This window comes from Petaurus breviceps, unplaced genomic scaffold, assembly GCF_028583685.1.
Source record: "Petaurus breviceps papuanus isolate PSGF00001 unplaced genomic scaffold, PetGlider_PUasm1.0 90845, whole genome shotgun sequence".
Taxonomy (NCBI): Eukaryota; Metazoa; Chordata; class Mammalia; order Diprotodontia; family Petauridae; genus Petaurus; species Petaurus breviceps.
The window spans coordinates 20,780,374-20,801,929 of record NW_027187359.1 but is presented as its reverse complement, the minus strand read 5'-3'; the positions used below and the strand labels follow the sequence as shown (position 1 = coordinate 20,801,929).

The following is a 21,556-nucleotide window of genomic DNA, read 5'->3' as shown; positions in this document are numbered from 1 at the left end:
TATATATATATATATATATATATATATATATATATATATATATATATCTGGTATACTAGGGAACTGCCAGATGTTAAATTGACTGTCACTTTCTAAATGGCTACTACAATACAAAGGACTGTGTTAGATATTATGAGTAAACATAAAATGTGGTCCTTGAACTCAAGAAGCTTGTATTCCAATTGGGGAGACAACATATAAACACAGAAAAAGTTGTTTTTCCATTTTTGAAGAGGACCAATGACATCATGGCTGATGTCTTGACTCATTCGTGAGTTGGATTTAAGTGAAGCAGAAGTGCACAAAGTCATTAGCATCACTCTCTCTTTCAAAGTCATGAAAGCCCAGTGGCAAGATGAAAGTCATGACAACTGGTTATGGCTCAGGATACAGTGGGTGACCTTGGCATCTTCAATGTCTGACCACGTTCTAAGCGTTTCATAATACCTGCTTCAGTTGCCTTCATGGTTGTTGGAATAAATTGTTTTCATCTGCCCATCCCACCAAAGGAAGTCTTCACAAGCTTAGGGTAGGTATCTCCTAATTAACCAACAGGTTTGAAGCCTATTGCTTGCCGCCAGTCTGATTTAGTTGTCTGACAACATAATTTTACTGGGTTGTCCCGACTACAGCTCCTTGGAGCCACCAGTAAAAGCTGGGTGTCGGGTAGACACTAAAGGTGGATGAGCAGCCCTGACAAGGGTTTGGCAAGTCCTCACACTGGAGGTGCTAGTCTTTCTTGAACACCCTATACATGAGAAATTACATGCCAAGAGAAGCCTACTAAATATTTGTGAAAGAGATGTCACAGGGAAATAATTAATTTTCAAGTACAAATGGTATGTCATGCCAAACAATCTAGAATGATTCCATAATTCGAAATATCATTCCAGCTATTGCCCTACAGAACAATTGGATTACTTCATTAACTTTCATAGTATGGTATAATGGAAAGAACATTGGGAACCTGGATTTGGTTCTGTCACTAACCAGCTATGTGACTTTAGCCAAGTTACTTAGCAACTATAAGATGAGCTAGTGGAGTAATAGAACTAAATGATTTCTAATGTTTATTTTTCTTTTTCTATCTCTGACATTTTATGATTCTATGACTAATACTGAATCTCTAGATGTAACCTGGCAGTGAATTTAGGTCACTAAAAGATGGCAAAGAGACTGGGGAAACAGATGAGTTTCCTCAGATGTTTCCCTTTGTAAATAAGAGATCTGTGCCAGAGAAGGGTACACAGTGGCCAACTCTTTCCAATACTGCCCTGCTGCACCACAGTGTAAGACCCTCAGTTTTCAAGTCTATATAGCTAAGGTCTAGATTGACCTTTGAATAGTACATGAGGTATATAATTTTAGAAAGGAGCATAAGAGGCAGTATGGTGTAGTAGATGGGAGGGCACATGATGTAGGCCTTGGAATTAGGTAGATCTGGGTTCGAGTCCTGCCTCTCACAAATCTTAACTATGTGACCCTAGGCAAATGACCTAACCTTTCAATAACCCCAAGTTACTCTTTAAGACTATATTTCAGAACAGATGAAGATCTGAAGGGAATTTCTTCATTGGTAAAACCTTCTACCATTTAAGTCATAAGTATGAGGTTCCAGGAGAAATTTAAAACAATCAAATAATCTTTGATTTGCTTTGCAATTTGTAGTCGTTAGGGAATTTCCTGGTACATTGAGAGGTTAATGATTTATCCAGGGTCACATAGCTAGTATATATACATATATCTATATCTATAGACCCACACACACATATATACATACTCACATATAAAATTTATATATGTACACACATATACACATAACTATATTATATATTTTTTTACAGGGTGACATGGTCAAGTGGTAAATAATATTCAATTAACATTTATTAAGTGCCTTTGTGCCAGGCACTGTGCTAAGCACTGGGGATACAAATGTGTTTTTTAAAAAGTCCTTGCCCTCAAGAAGCTTACAATCTAATAGGGGAAAACAACATGCAAAAAGAAGTCAAAAAGGAGAACTAGGTACCTCAAGTGGGGGCATGGTAAAGAAGCCAAAGATGTCCCAGAGTAATACAGTCAGATAAGAAATAAGATTTTTTTTTAAGTCAAGCTTCCTCATTAAATGGTGATTTTGGAGTTTATGGCTCCACCCTTTGAGAGGATGTGGAGTACTAAGACTGATGGGATTTTTCAGAATAAGGTTTTCTGAAGTGGTGTCAAAATAGGGGGCATATACTATACATATGAAATATATATTCTCTTTAAGTTTATAAAAGTATAAAGAGAATATATATTCTCTTTAAGTTTAAATACATACAATTTTTTCACATATTTTGCCCCTTCTTAGACACCACTTGACCATGCTACACTCTACAAATGTTAACTGAATGATGCCCCCAAATATTAGTGCCAGTATGTGGGGGGCAGGGGGCAGTAGGGGCACACCAAAACCACTGAGCAAAACTGGGACACTTTCTCTACTTCTACTCTGACAATCTCATCAGCTGGTGCAATGCAGTTAGCATTTACATGGGGAAATAAGTCATCTGTTTTTTAGCACAAAATTTGGCTTTGACTGTAAATCTAGTCAATACAGGAAGCAGATACTTCATCTGTTGTTCATTGCTAATAGAACACTATCAAACATGTATGAACATAGTGCCATAGAATGAGATGGTCATAGGTTTGGCCGTAACCTTTAGAGGTCAGTTAGTGTTTACCCTGTGTATAGGCAATACTGAATTTGTGATATTTTTAATCACTTAAAAAAGAAGAAAACTTGAGAGCCAATCTTAAAGATGGTTTTAAAATTTAAAATACTCCTAATGTTAGCAGCTGAAACAAATTAGACCAGCCAGATGCTTTGAAAATGACCTGAGGTGGTGAAAGAAAGAAAACAAAGCAATATTTGAAGAAGATAACAACAGTTTAAGTTTGTAACAAAATATAATATTTGTTCTTCGAAGTTTTGTTTATTTTAGTGTTTGCTTTATGTGATTGTGGTTTATGATTTTTAAGGAGAAAGGGAAGTCTACTGTTTCTGTGATTTTGTATAAATAAGCAATTATATTTTTATTTTACAAGAAGCATGAGTGAATGCATGAAGTGAGATGTCTAGGAACTTGTCTAGGGAATGACTTGTCATATGGCACCTTTGTATTTTAGTTAAATTATTTCTGGTAAATAGGTGCTTATATCATTTTTTTCTGTGCTATTAAAGGAAGCAAGTACTAAAAATGCCTTCCACATTTTGGTTTCCTAGGACAAAGCCCCCATTGCCTTACCTTAGTTACAGGTCTGCAGTGTGGCATGAGGTCAAAGGGAATTTTATTGGGAGTTAGAGAAGCAAACAGACTAAAGCCATAAAAATTATAGCAGTTTTGAGGTCACACAAATTTTCTCCAGGCTCTACCATCGCTGAGAGTGCAGCAGCCTTAAAGCTGTATTACTTAGCTGGGTACCAACAATGAGGGTAGCAGCGTTTTAATGCATTATACATAGTAGAGTGGTTGGGAAGCCCACCCCTTGTATTACATTCATTGCCTAGATTATATTTGAGGCAGAGGAAATTCAAACACAGAAGAGGGGTTGAGGTTGTGGGTGAGGTATGGTTACAACTTTGGCACTGGACACTCTTGCCCAGTGATCTACACCAACTCATGCCTTTTCCCTTTGTTTGCAGATAATGAAGCATATGACTTCATGGAGATTTGGTGGATTTTTGTAAACCAGTATTTATCTATTTTTATCTGGTCTGAGTAGCTATGGAGCCTAACCAAATTACAGCTGCCCACATTATGGCTTCTGACTGCCTGACACAGAGGGCTAAAATCTCACGTAATGTTAGTCTTCCATGCAAATTAAGAACTTTTCTATTCAAGTGGCATCACTTTCCTACAGAAATGTGTTTTCATCCCTTATGTTAAAATCTTAAGTTAATTTACCTGTTAACATGGGAGGCAGGTTCCTGCTATGATCTGAATAGCTGTTCACCCACTCTGGCCCCTACTATCTAACTACTTGTCCTTGATAATATGACTAGTAGAATGTAAGCTCTTTGAGAGATGGGACTGTTTTCTTTTTATATGTCCAGCACTTAGTGTAGTCCCTGGCACACAGTAGGTGTTCAATAAATGTTTATAGAATGAATGAGTGAATAAATGAAGCTTTCAAGCCCACCCACCAGGATTTGACTCCCCAGAATTTAAGAGAATTCATTTGCTCAAGTAAGAATATTGCTAAGGGATGCATTTTTGTGGTTTTCATGGGCAGTTTTGAGCTTAAATGGATGAAAACTTTCCTATAACTTAAAAGGGAAGTTCTTGTAGGCTAGAGGAGACACCTTCTTGTTGAATTAAAACATGACTCCCAGAATCTGGAAACTCTGGGTGATCCACGAAGAACCTCTGGTTCTTAAAATCCTTTCCTTATAACTCCACCAACTTTTCTTTGTATTCTCAGCTATTAGTAGCTATACTCCCCCCTCCCCTCGATTAACTTGTGTTTAATTGGCGTGTGTGTATGTGTACATTTTTTCTCCTTGATAAAATGTAAGCTCTTTGAGGGCAGAGACCATTTCATTTTTGTGTCTATTCCCATCATCTAGTACCTTGTCTGGCACAAAGTTGTTACTTAATAAATTCTTGGGATAAATAGATTGATACAGATAATCACACTAGAAAGCAATCGTATTAATCATTCAGTCAATTAGGTAGAAGAGAAAGGCAATGGGGGCAGAATGTGAGATGGCATTTAACCTATTGCTTTTTCATGGGCCATTTGCTACTTTTTGCAGGAAATTGAGAAAAAAATCACAGGTGACCCCAGGCAAGTCTTTTCACCCCTCTGAGAATCACTTTTCTTTCTTATCTGTAATGTCAGAAGTCTAGACCAGATGGTCTTGAAGGTCCATTCCATCTTTAAAGTTTTTAAATTCTCTGATACCATCAACAAATCTCCTTTTGGCTGCCAGTCAGTCAGCAACACAGATAGTAGGATGACTAGTGAATTACAGATGGGGCATTAAGTTCTGTCTAGAACCATTGGATCACAGATCTCAACTAGAAAGGTTCCTTTGAGACCATCTAGTTCAACTTGATCACTTTGCAGAGGACGAAATTGAGAGACAGAAGAGTGAAGTACCTGGTACAAAGTACAAAAGAAGACCTAGATGTGGTTCCTGCCCTTGAGGAGTTTAAAGGTCAAATGGATTTTATAATCCAACCCTCAGGCTATTTGTAGGTTCCTCCAGTCTTTTCTCCACCTGCTCTTTCATGTTACTCACTTAAGATAGGAAGGTTAGAAAACCCATCTTTATCTCAAGTCAGGTATCTAAAAAGTCAATTGTATGAAGCAATCATAAAGCAGACATCTTCCTCTACATGGATTCAGTTATGTGAATGCTGTCTTTGAGCTGACACGTGAGTAGATATGGTATTCCAGTAGAATGTTCATCAAGGACATCTTCCCATCTTGCAGCACCTGGCACATAGTTGTTTGCCAGATCAAATTAATATCACACAGGAAGTCTAAAATTCAGGTGTTGTTCTGTTCTTTTTCAACAGCTTAATAATGGGAACTGACAAATGGGTCCACCCAGAGAGGGTCCATCTCAGAGAGGCCAGGCCAGGCTAGGACAAAGCCCCCTATACTTTTTAGCCTGAATTATTTGAATAGGGCAGTTGCTTTTGGTAGGTGCTTTCACTCTGCCCTCTATCCTTCTTTCTTTCTTTTTAGTGCCTGGCTAGGTTCAGTCTTTTTTTTTTTTTAAATTTCAGTGTAGATACTGACCTTCCAGGAAACAAAGCTCTAGTATAAATGTGAAGTAACCAGAAATGAAATGCAACAAAATGATAAAATCCAAGGCATCATTAATTCAGTTGGACAGCAATAGAAATGCCACCAGCTTCAGAGTTGGGGACAAACAGAAAACATTCTCACATTCGTTATGCATATGAAACACAAAAGGTCCTACCATCTCTGTGCCCATGTTCTTGGCACATATCTAAATCAGTCAATCAATTACCAAACAGTAATTAGCTAAGGAGAGGCAGCCTGGTACAATGGATACAGAGCTAGCCTTAGAGCCAAGAAGACTTGGGGTCAATCTCAGGTGAGAATGACTGTGTAGCCCTGGGATGTGTGGCCCTGAACATGACACTTCTGAGTGTTCTGGGCAACTGTCTGAGGCTATACTTTGCAGAGGATGTGCTAACTAGTGTTGGTGGAGGGAGTTTCCTCATGTCCAGTGCCTATCCCCATTAAGTGACTACTAGGTTACAGGCCTGTGCTAGTAGTTATGGGCAGCTTGGTGGTGCAATGGACAGAGCACCAGGTCTAGAGTCAGGAGGACCTGAGTTCAAATGTGAGCTGTATGACCCTGGGCAAGTCACTTTACCCTATCTGCCTCAGTTTCTTCATCTATAAAATAAGCTGGAGAAGAAAATGGCAAACCATTCCAGTATCTCTGCCAAGAAAACCCCAATTGGGGTCACATATATGACTGACAAACAACTTAACACCAGATTACAGGCCTGTGCTAGGTGCTAGAGATATACAAGGACAAAAATGGAATAATTCCTGTCCTCAGGGTGCTTACATTCTAAAATCTTCTTGGGTTCAGGGGAATTCCAGTGTTAGGATAGTGCTTTTGGCACCATCCCAAGAAACTTCATACTGTTTATTTATGAACTGTGTGGAGAAAAAAGACTGATCAGGAGTTATCCTTGAAGTCATACAGGAATCAATCACTTGCCTGTTTTAGCAACTGAGCTTTTAGGAGATGAATATTCCAGAGTTGATGGATAGGTCATGCCTCTTTTTTGTTTACCTTCTGCAAAAAAAGAAAAAATCTGATGATTATTTCTTCCAGAGGTGTTTTTAGCTGATCCTCTTATTTTATTTGATTCTGCTGCCATTCCCTTAAAGTTATCAATGCTAAGAAGGCACAAAGTCTAGCCATCTTGGGCAGAGCTACTAAAAACAAATACCAAAGCCAAAGAAACATTTAGTTTTCTCTCATAGGCTTTACTTTATTAGGAAGATTTGAATAGAAGCAATGAAATCTCTGCAACTGAAAATTATTCAACATTAGGTCCCAATCCTGACTCATGGAAACATGATATGTAAACTTAGGTATTTAAATATAGTTTTAGATGTTTAATTTCAGTAGACAAATGAAAGCAAGCAATAAACTAACCTTCTATATAATAGATGGACAGACCTTATGCAGAAGTTGGTTAAAGGATTAATCATAGGATCATAAGTTTAGAGCCAGAAGGATTCATTAAGACTGTGGAGCTAGAGCTAGAAAGGATTAAGAGACCATTTGAACCAACTGCTTCATTTTACAGATGAAGAAACTGAAGCTCAGAGAGATTAAATGATTTGCCCAGAGTCATATAGATACTAAATAGCTGAGCTGGATTTGAACCCAGGTCCTATGATCCAGCACCCTTTGCATACTGCCACTGCCTTCCATTCTCATCTTTGCAAATATCTTTGTTCCATTAGCACTACATGACATTAAAGGAATCCCAAATGAAAAAGATGTAAAAATAGTCATTCTCCAGTAGCCTAGTAAGAAGTTTTAATGTCTGGTGAGCAGTAAAGAATGCTAACTTCAGGTTATTATTTTATATTATTATATATATTCAGGTTTATTAATAACCCAGAGCAGTGAAAAAAGAATAATGGATTTGGAATCAGAGGGTCTGGGTTCAAAACCTGGTCCTGCTTCATATTGCCTGTGTAGCTCTAGGTACTTATATTCTTGGGGCCTAAATTTCCTCACCTAGAAAATGGGGTGTCGGAACAGGTGTTCTCTAAAGTTCCTTCCAATTCTAGATCCTATGATCCTAAGAATTTGTACTCTCCTAGGAGAAGGGAAAGTGGTCCTTAGAGGAAATGGAGTGCAGAGAAAACTTCTAGACTTGTTGTTGAGTTTCGGTTGGCTCTGTTACACATTAGCTGTATGGAGTGGGGTGAGTCACTTTACCTCTGTAAGCCTTAGTTTCTAATTTGTAAAATGATTTGGTTTTAAGATCCTTTCCAGTTACAACATTCTAATTTACTCTTGAAAAGAAGAGAACAGCCTTGTGATCAGGGTCAGGGTAGGTGACTCCTATAATCTATGATTTCAGAAGTTCTGGGAAGCCTGATGGCATCCCAGATATATTCCTGAGCTACTAGCTAGTGTCTGAAAATCCACTAAGTCTTAGTTCCTGTATCTACATTTCAGGCTTTAATCCCTGTTACAATGAAAACCCTCCTCAGGAAGAAGAACATTTTAAATTGTCATCTCTTTCACTGACTTCACCTTAAATGAATTTCAGATCTTTTCCTAGGAGAAGATTTTCCTAGGCATTTTGGGCGGGGGGCAGGGGTAGGAGGGAGGAGAAGATTATGAAGACATTGAGCATCGGAGAAGGGCAAAGAGAAAGCTCAAAAATATATGGAGAATGGGGAACCCAGGAACACTAAAGACAAACCTTACTGCTTCAAGGTTTTCCCCAGAGTCACCCTTAGGTGATTTATATACTTGTTTTTCTTTTTTTTATAAGCAATTGGGGTTAAGTAACTTGCTCAAGGTTACACGGCCAGTTATTATTTCTGGGTGTGGTGCTGAGTATCTGAGCCCAGATTTGATCCAGGTCATCCCGACACTGGAGCCGGTGCTCTTACTCGCTGAGCCACCTGGCCGCCCCTAAGCAATTGGGGTTAAGTAACTTGCTCAAGGTTCCATGGCCTATATACTTGTTTACAAAGCTCATAACTATCACTGGAGATTGAATACTTAGGGTCATAGGATCTTTTCTCCCCCTCCTCCCCATTTTAATAATGAGATACAACATGTATATACGAGTAAGCAAATAGAAGCTTAATAAATGTTTACTGATGAATTAGGTTAATTTGAGAAGACCGAAAGCAATGACAACATGGAGTATGGGAATGAGGAAGGTAAAACAAATTTGTCTTAGAACTAGCACTTGATCTGAGCTCTGAAGGACGTTAGGGATTCTAAGGGACTGGCAGGAGGAGGGGATGGGTTCTAGGCAGAGGCAAAGATGGCACACTCTATTTGTGGAAAGACAAGGAGGCCAATTTGGCTGCCCCAACATTGTTGATGAAGGGAGTGATATGAAATTAGTCTGGAAAGGCACTGTACAGGGATTAAAATTCTAGGCTACAGAACATGTGTTTTATCTTGGAGGAAAGAAGGAGCTATGGAAGATTTTTGAATAGGGATGTAACATAGTCAAACTTCATAGAATATTAAATTTAGAGATAGAACTAACCCGACCCCCTCATTTTATAGATAAAAACCTAAGGCCTGAGACGTGAAGAGATTTGCCTAAGGTATTACATAGTATCAGATCCCGGATTTGAACTCAGGTCTTTAGACTCCATGTCCAGTGCTGTTTCAGGCTATTTGAATACCACTGAAATGGGATGAGACAGGAAGTTTGGAATGGGTTGGGTTAGAGAGTCATTGAGGTCCTTTTCAACTCTGAAACTCTGTGAAAATTCTGTGACTAGTCTCTCTGATTCACTTCAGCTCATAAAAATGATCAGGTGAGCAGGAGGCCTGCAACTTCCAGGTCCCCATCACACAATATAGATCACATTTTTTTTTTCTTTTCTGACTCATTTAAGTGCGCTTGTGGACATACATGACCACTGGAGAGCTGAGGAAATAAGCCATCTCATTTTCTATGTACTATTCAAAAGGAAAAGGAATCTGATCTCAGCCTTCTGCAGCATAGATCAGGAAACAGATGGGTAATTTTCAAAAACTCTTGAGGGAATCACATATCCATCCCTTTCCTGAATTGTGTGGAAACATCCTGCTGACAAAAATGCCCATGTCCCCCTCCTTCTCAAACCAACCTCTGTGTATTAATTAGAGGAGTACAGTGAAGTGTGAAAATTGGAAATAAAAACTCAAAGAAAGGTCACTGAGGCATCTCAGCTTTCAAGTGAGAATCTTGACATAATCCAGTTAAACTGGCTGGCAGAAAGCCAAAGGTTCACACCATGCTGGAGGTGACCATGTGACTGCCTAATGATTATGATTATTTGGGCTGCCAGTCAATTTATACCTTCATGCCACAGTGCAAACTTCTAACTCAGTCATGTAGAAGAGACTTTTTCCTTGTTTCAGAGGTTTAGCATTTAGAATGTTTAGCATTCACAAAACAAAGCCAAGAAATCTCCCAAAACTTCAGTGAAAACTTCACTTCCGCATCACCAAATGAAAGGTAGGGAGATTGAGGCATAGTTCCTGGGATTTACAGTGAAGTACCTAAACACTGATTCTCATTGTGAAGATCTGAGCATCTTGACTCCCATGGAAATGGTGCCATCCATTCTGCTGTTGGAGTTTGGAAATTGCAGATTAAGAATTCAAGGATCACTTCTTTCCTTTTGCCAATAGGTGCTAGCTGTTTATGGGTGGGACATATAGCTCTGTGTCCTACTTTCTGGTTCTCATGGAATTAGCATTTTAATGTGGTCCCTGGGTTGTGACCTCTGAAGTGTCATAACAATTCATCTTGGTTTCTCTTAACTGGAAGCTGGTCTGAGTCCTGGTGATGTACAGAGGCCGGGCCTGGGGGTGGGGCACAGAAGACATTACTAGAACTTGGAATTCTCTTGAAAGGCCCATTCTAGCCCTGTCACTTCTCCTTGATCTTGCACAAGTGTGGTATGCCTTGCTCCTTTATGGTATTGTAGAAAGGACAACTGGACTGGAAGTTTGGAGACTAGTTGTAATCCTGCTTCTATGACCAACTAATTATATGACCTTGGGCAAGTTAATTCACACTTTTGGCTCTTCATTTCTTCATCTGTAGAAGGACCTTGGCAATCTTTAAGATCTCTTTCAGTTCTAAAATTTCACAGCACCCTAGACTTAATTCTGGGGTTCTACAAAGTACCTGAAATATTCCCAGGAGCCTAAGGTCTTTTCAGACTCCTTAGTTATGTCCTAGAGTCAACTTGGACTTTCAGATTGTCCTCCAGAATGAAAGTTATATTCTAGTCTCTTTCTAGAGGTAGTTTGATAGAGTGAAAAGAATTCTAAACCTAGAGTCACAGGACCTTAGTTTAAATCCTGATTTGGCTACTTGCTACTAACTGTGTGACCTTGGCCAAATGACTTAATCTCTCTGGGCTTCAGTTTCATTAGGAATATGAAAGAGTTGGGCAACATGACCTCTAAAACCCCTTCCAGCTCTTGATCTATGAGCTCAAACAGGCATTTGCCTAGGGCAAAGCAGAATGCCAGGTGTGCTTCTTGAATGCCAATTTAGTAACTAATGAAAACAAAAGGGTGAAATGAACAGAATATTAAAAGAAAAAGTATAATTTTTAATGTTAGGTCAGTCTCTTTGCCAAGAGCAGATTTCCCAATCTGTTTCTTATTTATCTGTCAAAAATCTAAAGGAAAATAAGTCTTAGATCTGAGACACTGAGACAACAGTTACAAAACTTAAATTTTAAAAATATATTTGATAGCTTTAAATAGATTCCTACTATATGTTCAAAAAAAGGCACTTGCTATCTACTCAGATTTTCAAATAAGGCTTATCAAATAATGATTAAAATTCATCATTTTATAATCCTAATCATCGCAGGAAGAACAGTACTCTCTTTTCCAATCTCCCCATTCCCTACCAGACCTTTAATGACAAGTGGGGTATTTACTACAACTTTAGAAAATATTTCAGCAGTTTTGAGGGTACCTGAGATTATGAAAGATTCTCTCCACCGGGGCAGGGACAACGACCGGATTCCATTGGAGTAACTTCCTTTGTACCCAGATTGTCCAGCAACTTTTCGAACAAGGATTTTTCCTCCTGAATTATCAATCACACCACTGTGAACAAAGAATAACATCTGAGGCAAGATTGAAAAGAAATCTACTTCACTGACAAAATGTCTGGCATTACCAGAGAACTATTAATAAATTGACCTCCATCTCTCTAAACAGAAATGGAGATGGAAAAATTAAGAATAAAAAAAAGTCAAAAACTTCGCCCATAGAAATGTCTTTTTCAAAACACAACCTACTATTTGATCTCCTTAGAATTTCTTTCACTAGTTGTTCTGAGAGGCAAGAATGTCTCTTTGTTTACCTCAAATTTTCTTTTCCTACAAAAGAAGTTATTTCCATCAGAAATTACTATTAGTATCTTTTAAATATAATGCTAAATAAATTCTCTTTTTGATACTTCCCAAGCCCAATTTTTCTAAGCAACACAGAATATGTGAACCTATTTTAAGAAGGTAGTATAAACTTCTAACAGGAATCCTTTGATTAAGTGTAATTTTAGGATAGAGACTAGATCTGTGATTTTATTGGTAAAGGGAATTCTACTAGTGAAGGAAACTCCTACTACCAATTCAAGTTGAAACCTCAGTGACTTGACACACTGCGGGGCTGATCTCTGCTGTAAGCCCTAAATATTTACAGTTATGGATTATTAGAGCTCAAGATCATCAACTTTAACCCTTTCATTCTATAGATGCAGAAACTGGGTGTGAGAGAAGTTGCGTTACTTGTGCAAAATCATGTCATGCAGGTAATTAGTGGTAGAGTCAGTACCCAAGCCCAGGATTCTTTTTTTTTTTTTTTAAAGCAATCGGGGTTAAGTAACTTGCTCAAGGTTACACGGCCAGTTATTTCTGGGTGTGGTGCTGAGCATCTGAGCCCGGATTTGATCCAGGTCATCCCGACACTGGAGCCAGTGCTCTTACTCGCTGAGCCACCTGGCCACCCCTCAAGCACAGGATTCTTGACTCTAAATCCTGCTCTCCTACCATTACTTCTATTGCTGCCCCAGTGTGGAATATCCTGCCTCCTTCTCTTTTAGGTAAATCTTGACCATGGTCTGTGGTTCAGCTCAGTTCCCACAATCTATAAGAGCTTTCACTTATACTAAAGCCCATACTGATCTCTCGTTTCTCTGAAATCTTTATAAATCTGTAACATACCATTTAACAATTAATTTGTTCTATACCATACTGACTCTAACTGCTAAAGTGACTCATGTTCCCCACTAGACTGTCAACTCTTTGAAGGCAAGAACAATATTTAATAATTTTCTTATTATACTCTAAAGCACTTACCACAATGGTGGTAGTATAATAGGTGACCAACAAATGCTCATTGATTGAATATTTTATTGGTATATTGTAATTAAATGGTTCTTCATGTTTAGTGTTACCATGAAAAGAGTGCTGAATTTGTACTTATAGGATTTGGGTTCAAATACAGGTTCTGTCACTACCTATATGGTTTTGTCACTCCATCTCTCTGGGTCTCAGTTGCCCTCTTCTATAAAATCAGGGAATTGAACTAGAGCCAGGGGTGGGAAATTTGTGGCTTCAACTCTACATGTGGCCTGCTAGGTCCTCAAATGCCTTTGACCAAATTAAGAGCTGTTTTTGAGGACCCAAAGGGCCACAGGTTCCTCACTCCTGATAGACTGCTCTAAATCTATATTCCTGTGAATGGATCTTTTCAAATATGAAAATCCATTTTAATGTAAAAAAAAGTCAGACTTCCCACATAATAGTGACTGTATTATTAACATCTGTTAACTGAGAAAATGTATAATGGCATAAAGCTTGTTTGAATTCAGTAAGACTTTTAAGTGAACATGTTATTTTATTACTCACAATAGCTTTGGATACATTTGAAAAAATTTAACACATTTATACCTGTTGAAAATTATTTATTCTGTCTGCAGAAGGAGGGAATGTTTGCTGAAGTCAAATAATTTCATGAGATGTGCTTCTTGAAAGAACTTTGTAGATAACCGAGGGGTCCCCACCTCACAAATTAGAAATCACTAGCAGAACCTACGGGCCAGCTCATGAGTTCAGAAACAACTGAATTTCAGACTTTATGGGTAGTTTCTGATTAGATGCTGGTCTAGAGGTAGGTGATCTTGCCAGAAGCCAGTGTGACCATCTCAGTCTCCTGTCAAGGACTCTTCACTGCATCAATCTCTGAGGAATCTCTCTTTTCTTTGATACCTCTATAAATACAGTGATTAATTCTGGGAAGAGACTGAGCCAAAGAAAAATGATCTTCTCTTAAATATGTCCAATAACATTTTGTTCTGAAATTGAATCAAGGGAATTGCTCAGTCAGGGAAGCCTGATAAATCATCAGAGATGGAATGTGGCTGCAACATTTTATTGTTATATAATCCCTTCATCTAAAATATTAGCTTCTTCTAAACAATTGTATCCTCTCAAATCTCTCCCACTCTCATCTCATCCAGCTCTGTCTGTGATAGAACTAGTCATGATAAAAAAAAAGTTTCTTCCCTTATGAGTTTTACATCAAGGAATCAGTTCTTTTGATATCTTTATCCTCTTTTTCCTCTCTAAAATCAGCCTGGCTATCCTGGTTGAAAAAAAATGTCAGGAACAAGAGGTTCCATGTGGTTTTAACCTAAGAAATCTCCATTAGCTTTTTGCATGAACATCAATATTTCTTTCTAACTAATTTTTCACCACATCACACCCTGGGAGTTTATCAACCTAAAATAGCTTTGCATAGCTAATGGTTTATCACCTAAACTCCTTTTCCTAGTGCTCAAAGATCCATCTCTCTCTCTCTCTCTCTCTGTCTCTCTCTGTCTCTGTCTCTGTCTGTCTCTCTGTCTGTCTGTCTCTCTCTCTCTCTCTCTCTCTCTCTCTCTCTCTCTCTCTCTGTCTCTCTCTCTCTCTCTCTCTCTCTCTCTCTCTCTCTCTCTCTCTCTGCTGTCTGTCTGTCTGTCTGTCATTTCTCTCCATTGCACCTGCTCTTCCCTAGCCAGGTATAATGATGGTGATGCTTCTACCTGTCCTACCTACCTAATAAATTTGAGATGAAGGAAAAAAAATACCACCAAGATAACACATGCAAAAGTGTTCATTCTCAACTGTAAAATAAGGATTATAATAGTACCTACTTCCTAGGGTTGTTGTGAGGATCAAACGAGATAATATTTGTAAAGTTCTTAGTAAGTCCCTGGCACATAGTAGGTACTATATAAGTGTTAGCTATTTATTATTGTTGTTACTCTCACTCAGCCCCCCTTCCCCACTAGCCTTCATGTTCTGACAGAGATGAACAAAGGGACCCATTGACCTGTCTGGGACCTCCTCAGAAAGCCCCCTCCTGCTGCAGAAACTCTTCAGGCATCATTTCCAAATCCCTTTCCTTTCCCCATCTGTAATGGGAATGGGAATTTGAAGATCTTCCCTGCCCCTTAATAGTCCTGGGGGGGAGTTTGAAGACCTGCCCTGCTGTGAAAATAATCTCTGCCCCCAGATAGGTTGAATGTAGTCACATGGAGCCTGTGGTGGAGGGAATTTGATGAAGGGAAGCAGAGTCTACAGGAAGCTTCCCTGCTGTGAAGATAAACTCTGCCCCCTAATAGGCTAAATATAGTCACACAGAGCCTGTGGTGGGAGGAGTTTTGCTGAAGGGAAGTAGAGCCCAAAGAAAGCTGGTGTTCAGAACTAGTCAGACTGTGGGGGATAGAGGAGCTCAGGCAAGGAGATAGTTTTGTGAGTAAATATTGAATTTGTATTGGTTTGTGGGAAGGCTGAAGGATGGCATGGCTCTCAGCGTTATTATGGCTTCTGAATATCTTTGGTACTATGACGAAATCGGCTTACTGGTTTTGGGATTTGGTTTTCTGGTGTCTAAATAAATGTTTCAGTTTTGTTCTCTACCTGGACAGTCTGGTATATTTTGTGATCTAACATCATGCAATACTTATAGTCATGGTCTTTATTGTGATTGTGGGTGCTGTAAATATTGCATTGGCGCTACACCATCCCATTGTTACAAGCAGTAGACATTGATTTTGGCCAGTCACATGATGTGTATATGAAGGGTAAAGAAATGGTATACCTTCCATCTATAACTGGGTTAGGAATCCTTAAGGCTATAAATATTCTGTCCAGAACACCCATCTTTATTCCATAATCATGTAAAAGAAGCAGAAATTAAGTAAGCCTATCCAGAGAATGAAAGAATGAAGCATCTAGTAGGGAGGGTCAGTGTGTGTGGCTGCACTGGATTTGAAGGAAAGACATAGTCTTATCCTTTCAGAAGTGACTTAGGGAAGATATCAGGGCTACTAAAACTAAATTCTACATTGTGGGAGGAAGCCAAGGCAGGTGGAAGAACACACATGTGCCCACTAGTGAAGAGAGGACTCAGTGCACATAGAAACATAAGGGGAAAAGGCTGAAACAACAAAATTTCAAGAGAAAGAGAATTTAACTAAAAACCTAGAACACAAAGAGACAAAGCAACAGAAAAGATATTAAAATTCAAAGGAAGAATGAATGCTAAATACTCAAAGAAATTAAAAAGCTCTCTTAAATGTTATGAGACAAAGCAAGTAGAACCAATGCCTGAGGAAACACAGATCCTCTTAGAATCTCAAGAGAGCATGCAACAACAACAAGGTATTCCAGAATATTTCAAAGGGAAATGAAAATGAAAAGAGAAAAAAGCTTGAAAGAGGAAAATGTTAGAATGCATAAAGCAAAAATGACGAGAAGATTAAAAAACCCCAAATCAACTTGTAGCACATTTCTCCAAAGATGCTAAAAAGATGATAACTAATTTGGAGTACAGAAATGCTGAAGTGAAGGACAATGGAGGAGAAGGAAAAGACAATAATGTTAACATGTATGACCTCTATAAAAGAAAAAGTATTGATCTTGAAGACAAGAGGCCCAGAGACAACTTAAGAATCACAGGTTTCCTAGAAGAACACAACATGTTGAAAAACCTGAATAGCATAATGCAAGAAATAATACAAGAAATGTCCAGAACTTCTGAATACAGAAAACAAAGGATTGATCAAAAGACTCCACGGCTGGAATCCAGGAAATAACTTTAAGACAGATAGTGGTTAAATTCGCTAATTCTAGTGACAATCCCTATTCCAAATGGCTTCTTCATAGAACATTCTCCTTGACAGTGGCAAAAAACTTTGGCCAGAATACACCTCCCTATTTATGCTTGCCTTGATGTTAATGAGCAGCAGGTTGTCAAGCAATGTTATCTCTGTGGTTCCCCCACTCAAAGGTCTTTCATTATTTTCGCATATGCACAGGAGATACCTTGCTAGAGAAGAACCTTCCAAAATGTTTTCAGACTTTGTTTTATTGAATCCAGCAGTAAGCACAGGGGGAATCTTTCTTTCTCTACACTTTTCATGTAGTTGTCAGACTACAAAAATGTTTGGTACTATGGAATATCATTATGTAAGCCTCACAAATATAAAAGATGACAATTGGGATTCACTTGGTTGTTAATTACTGATGTGGCTTTGGTCTGACATGGAAAAAGCAATGGAGCATACCATAAAAATTCAGGATTGTCCCTACTTCTTCTCTCTCCATGGGCATAATATTGTCCAAGAACATTCCAAATACCCAGGTGGTTGAAGAACTATTTATTTAAAACTGATATTGAATAAGGAGGACTTTTCTGAATTTGTTGCTTGGGTTTTAGCATTTAGCTTAGGTTGTTATGACAGGCAGTCTCAAAAATCCCAGGTCATAAACTATGATTTCAGGATATATCCAACTTTGGCAGGTACAGTTTTTGTGGAGTTACCAAGAGCCATGTACTGTGGAAAGGGAACTGGATTTGGAATCAGAGGACCTGGGTTCAAATACTGGCTCTGCCACTTACTAGTTATATGACCTTGAGTGAGTCATTTAACTTCTCTTGGACTCAGTTTCCTCATCAATGAAATGAGGTTTGGGCTAGAAGATTTCTAAAGTCTTGGACTTTCTCTCTCTAAAAATCTGTGATCTGGGGCGGCTAGGTGGAGCAGTGAATGGGGAGGCTAGGTGGCACAGTGAATAGAGCATCAGCCCTGGAGTCAGGAGGACCTGAGTTCAAATCCGGCCTCAGACACTTGACATACTTACTAGCTGTGTGACTTTGGGCAAGTCACTTAACCCCAACTGCCCTCCAAAAAAAAAAAAAAAAAGCAAAAAAATCTATGATCCTGGAAAGGCAGTGAGAAGTAGGGAGAGAGAGAGGACCCTGGAGCTAGAAAGAGCTAGGTTCAAGTTTAACCTCTGAAACAAACTGGCTATGTGACCATAGCCAAGTCACTTAACTTCTAAGCATCCTAGGAATCTCTCTAAGACTATAAATTACAGAGAAAGTGGCCTACAAGTAAAGTTGATTTTTTTGAACCCAAATGTAAGATTTTGCTTTTATTTCTATTAAATTCCATATCATTAGGCATGGCCCAATAGTCTAGCCTGTCAAGATGTTTTTGGATCCTTACTATCATCAAGGGCCTTAGCTTTTTTTTTCCTCCCATCTTCCTGTAATGTGTAAATTGATAATAATTTTTTTTTGCCATCTTTGAATATTCTCAAATTCTACTTGGTTGTTTGTCGTAGATTTAAATAGAAACCTCTGAAATGTTGATTTATCTTCCACCAAGGGAGAGCTTTTTTTAAAGAGGTGACTTTAAATGAAGACTCAGTCAATCCTTTTCAACTAGTGCTATGAAAAGAGAACCATGACAACTCATTTCTTTTCCCTGGTAGGTAATCCCATCTGACTGTGTGTAGTCTCTCTGAGCCCACGCCTTGCCTTGATCGCTGGGTCCTGAAATAGCTCAAAGCTCCCCACCTGTGAACAGCAGAGCCACAGACACTGGAATATGATGCGTAAATGTCAGTGCCATAAACATGGTATTTGGGGTCTTGACATCCAGCTGGACATTTCGCAATAAACTCAGGATTAATTATCTTCCCAGCCTTGACATCACAGTTGATCTGAGGCACAGCTGCGAATGCAAAATGATGGCAAAATTAAACCCAGTGCTGCAGGTGAAACCACATGCAGGGTGAGCAAGGAGAAGTTAGGACTGTTTATTCGCTTAATCTCCCAAAGCAGAGTTATTCCTGCCCCTGGCCCCATTCAGTCACCAAATAAAAGCAAACACAGAATATCTCTGAAAACCATCAGCTCTCAGTGACCAGGCCTAAGCCAAAAGATGGTTCTGGGTGACCTCTGAAAGAAAAGATAAGAAAATTCACCTCTCTCTCTTCTTCGGGGAGGGACAGGTGGCTATAGATGTGTAATGCTATATGTACAATCAGATTTGATACGTTGATTAATTTTGCTGAACTGCTGTTTTCCCCTCTTTCTTTTTTATTTGTTATAAAGGGACCAGTCTCTGGGTAGGGGAACAATATATTGGGAAGTGAAGATATGTAAGACCCCAAAGATATAGAAAAAATCTTTTTAAAGATAGGCCTTGATAGCCTGTCATCTATTATTGTTAAAAAATTCTGAACTTGCCTTTGGTAACTTAAATGTGCTCTTAAGACAAGAACAGGGTCGTACAGGTGTTGCATGTGGAGGAGTGCATAGGGAAGCCAATTAACCTCTCTGTACCTCAGTTTCCTCTTCTATAAAATGGGGATAATACCTGCAATATTTACTTGAGAGGGTTTTTGTGAAGTTTAAGTGAGAAAATGAGCATAATTTGCAAATGTGGAAGTTTTTCATAAAAGTCACTTATTAATTTGGATGTTCCATGGGTCCACCTGAAGGAGAGAAAACCGCAAGGCATTCTTATAAATAAGTAAAATGCAACAAATCCACTAGCCCTGCCCCAATTTTGCTTAAACACAGACACAGACACCCACTTGCTCCCTCCCTCCCGGATAAGTCTCTTACCCCTAATTGTCCATTAAATGGACAATTTGAAAGGCCACTCATCTAGCTCCCATGATTCCTCCACTTGCACAAGTCTACTCTAGTGTAGCCAGGCCCAAGACTACAAAGAACTTCAGAGCCAAAGCCATCCTTTAAATGCCGTTAGAAACACAGCCTTCTGCTCAGACTCTCCTGGCCTATACTTAGGAAGCATGAAGCTGAACAATCAGAAAGTTTTTAGGTTAAATAAGTAAAAGAATCAAGTCAGAGGTAGTGAGGCATAATGGACAAGCACTGTACTTTTCAATCATTTTTTTCAGTCATGTCTGATTCTTCATTACTCTATTTGGGATTTTCTTGACAAATACTAGAGAGGTTTACCATTTCCTTCTCTATTAATTTTGCAGAAGAGGAAACCGAGGCAAACAGGACTAAGTGACTTGGCCAGGGTCACACAGCTAGTAAGTGTCTGAGGCTAGGTTTGAACTCAGGATGATGAGTCTTTTTTTTTTTTTTCTTAAGCAATCGGGGTTAAGTAACTTGCTCAAGGTTACACGGCCAGTTATTATTTCTGGGTGTGGTGCTGAGTATCTGAGCCCAGATTTGATCCAGGTCATCCCGACACTGGAGCCGGTGCTCTTACTCGCTGAGCCACCTGGCCACCCCTAAGCAATTGGGGTTAACTAACTTGCTCAAGGTTACACGGCCAGGTGTTTCTGGGTGGCTGCTAAGTGTCTGAGCCCGGGATTCGATCTCCAGGTCTTTTCAACACTGGAGCCGGTGCTCTTACTTGCTGTGCTACCAGGCCGCCCCAATGATGAGTCTTCTTGACCCCAGGCCCAGTGCTCTATCCACTCTGCCACCTGACTGCCCATTGGGCCTGAAGTTAAGTTCAAATTCTATCTGACATTTGTTAATGGTGTGACTATAGGCAAGATATTTCCTTGAGCCTCAGTCATTTTCTAAAGCAGGGGGTCTTATCTTGGTATCCATGGACCCAAGTGGTCTGTGGATACATTTCAGGGGGGTCTGAGAATTTGAAAATTTTAATATTTTGATAACTATTTCAATTTAGTTTTCTTTGTAATTCTAAGTATTTTTTTATTCACTTAAAAACATTGTTCTGAGAAGGGGGTCCATCAACTTAGCAAGACTACCAAAATGTTTCATGACACACAACAAATGATTAAGATCCCTTCCAAGATGAGAGGTTGTCTGCCTTGGTGGAACAAATTCCCACAAAAGTGGGGCCACAAAGGGCCACAAAAGGGCTTCTGATGGAACACTCCAATCAAACCTGAGTTGAAAAAATGGATCAGACAACATGCCCTAGGACATAACTCTTCCCCAAAACACCCCAGACAGCCAAGTTCAGTGGCAAAAGAAGAGCACACCCAGTCTCACGGGAGCGGAAGAGGTCAACAATAAGATAACATTAACATAACACTTTAATGTTTGAACCACCAGGTGGCACTGAGAGCCACTCACTTAGGAGTCCCACCTGACCCAAGTAAGTGTAGAAGCTTTGATTGATTGAATGTTGTGTTTGTTCTGTATGGTTACCAGAGAGACAGTGACCTTTAATCCTTACTTCAGCCTTTATGGGTTTGTGACTCTTGTTAAGAGTTGTAAGGACATGTGGATAATCTCCCAACCCACTGCTAATCCTGTTTCTTTTTTAACTTGCTGTACAATAAAGTCACAACATTTGCACATTGAATTCAATGATAAGAGACATAGACATGGGAATAGATAAAGAGAGACAGGGAGAGAGAAGAGAGAGAAGGGAGAGGGAGAGAGGACAGGAGGGAGGGAGGGAGAGAGAGAGAGAGGGGG

The 21,556-nt window shown here is 39.2% G+C and overlaps 1 protein-coding gene across 1 annotated transcript in view; it reads right to left on the bottom strand.

The window, feature by feature from the left end:
* VIT (vitrin) overlaps positions 1-21,556 on the bottom strand; it is a 150,884-nt gene that overhangs the window by 65,179 nt on the left and 64,149 nt on the right. The window contains exons 4-6 of the mRNA XM_069072196.1: positions 18,686-18,842; positions 11,745-11,878; positions 6,755-6,832 (exon numbers count right to left, since the gene is read on the bottom strand). Coding sequence (XP_068928297.1) covers positions 6,755-6,832; positions 11,745-11,878; positions 18,686-18,842 — 369 coding nt within the window. The remainder of the gene's footprint in view (positions 1-6,754; positions 6,833-11,744; positions 11,879-18,685; positions 18,843-21,556) is intronic.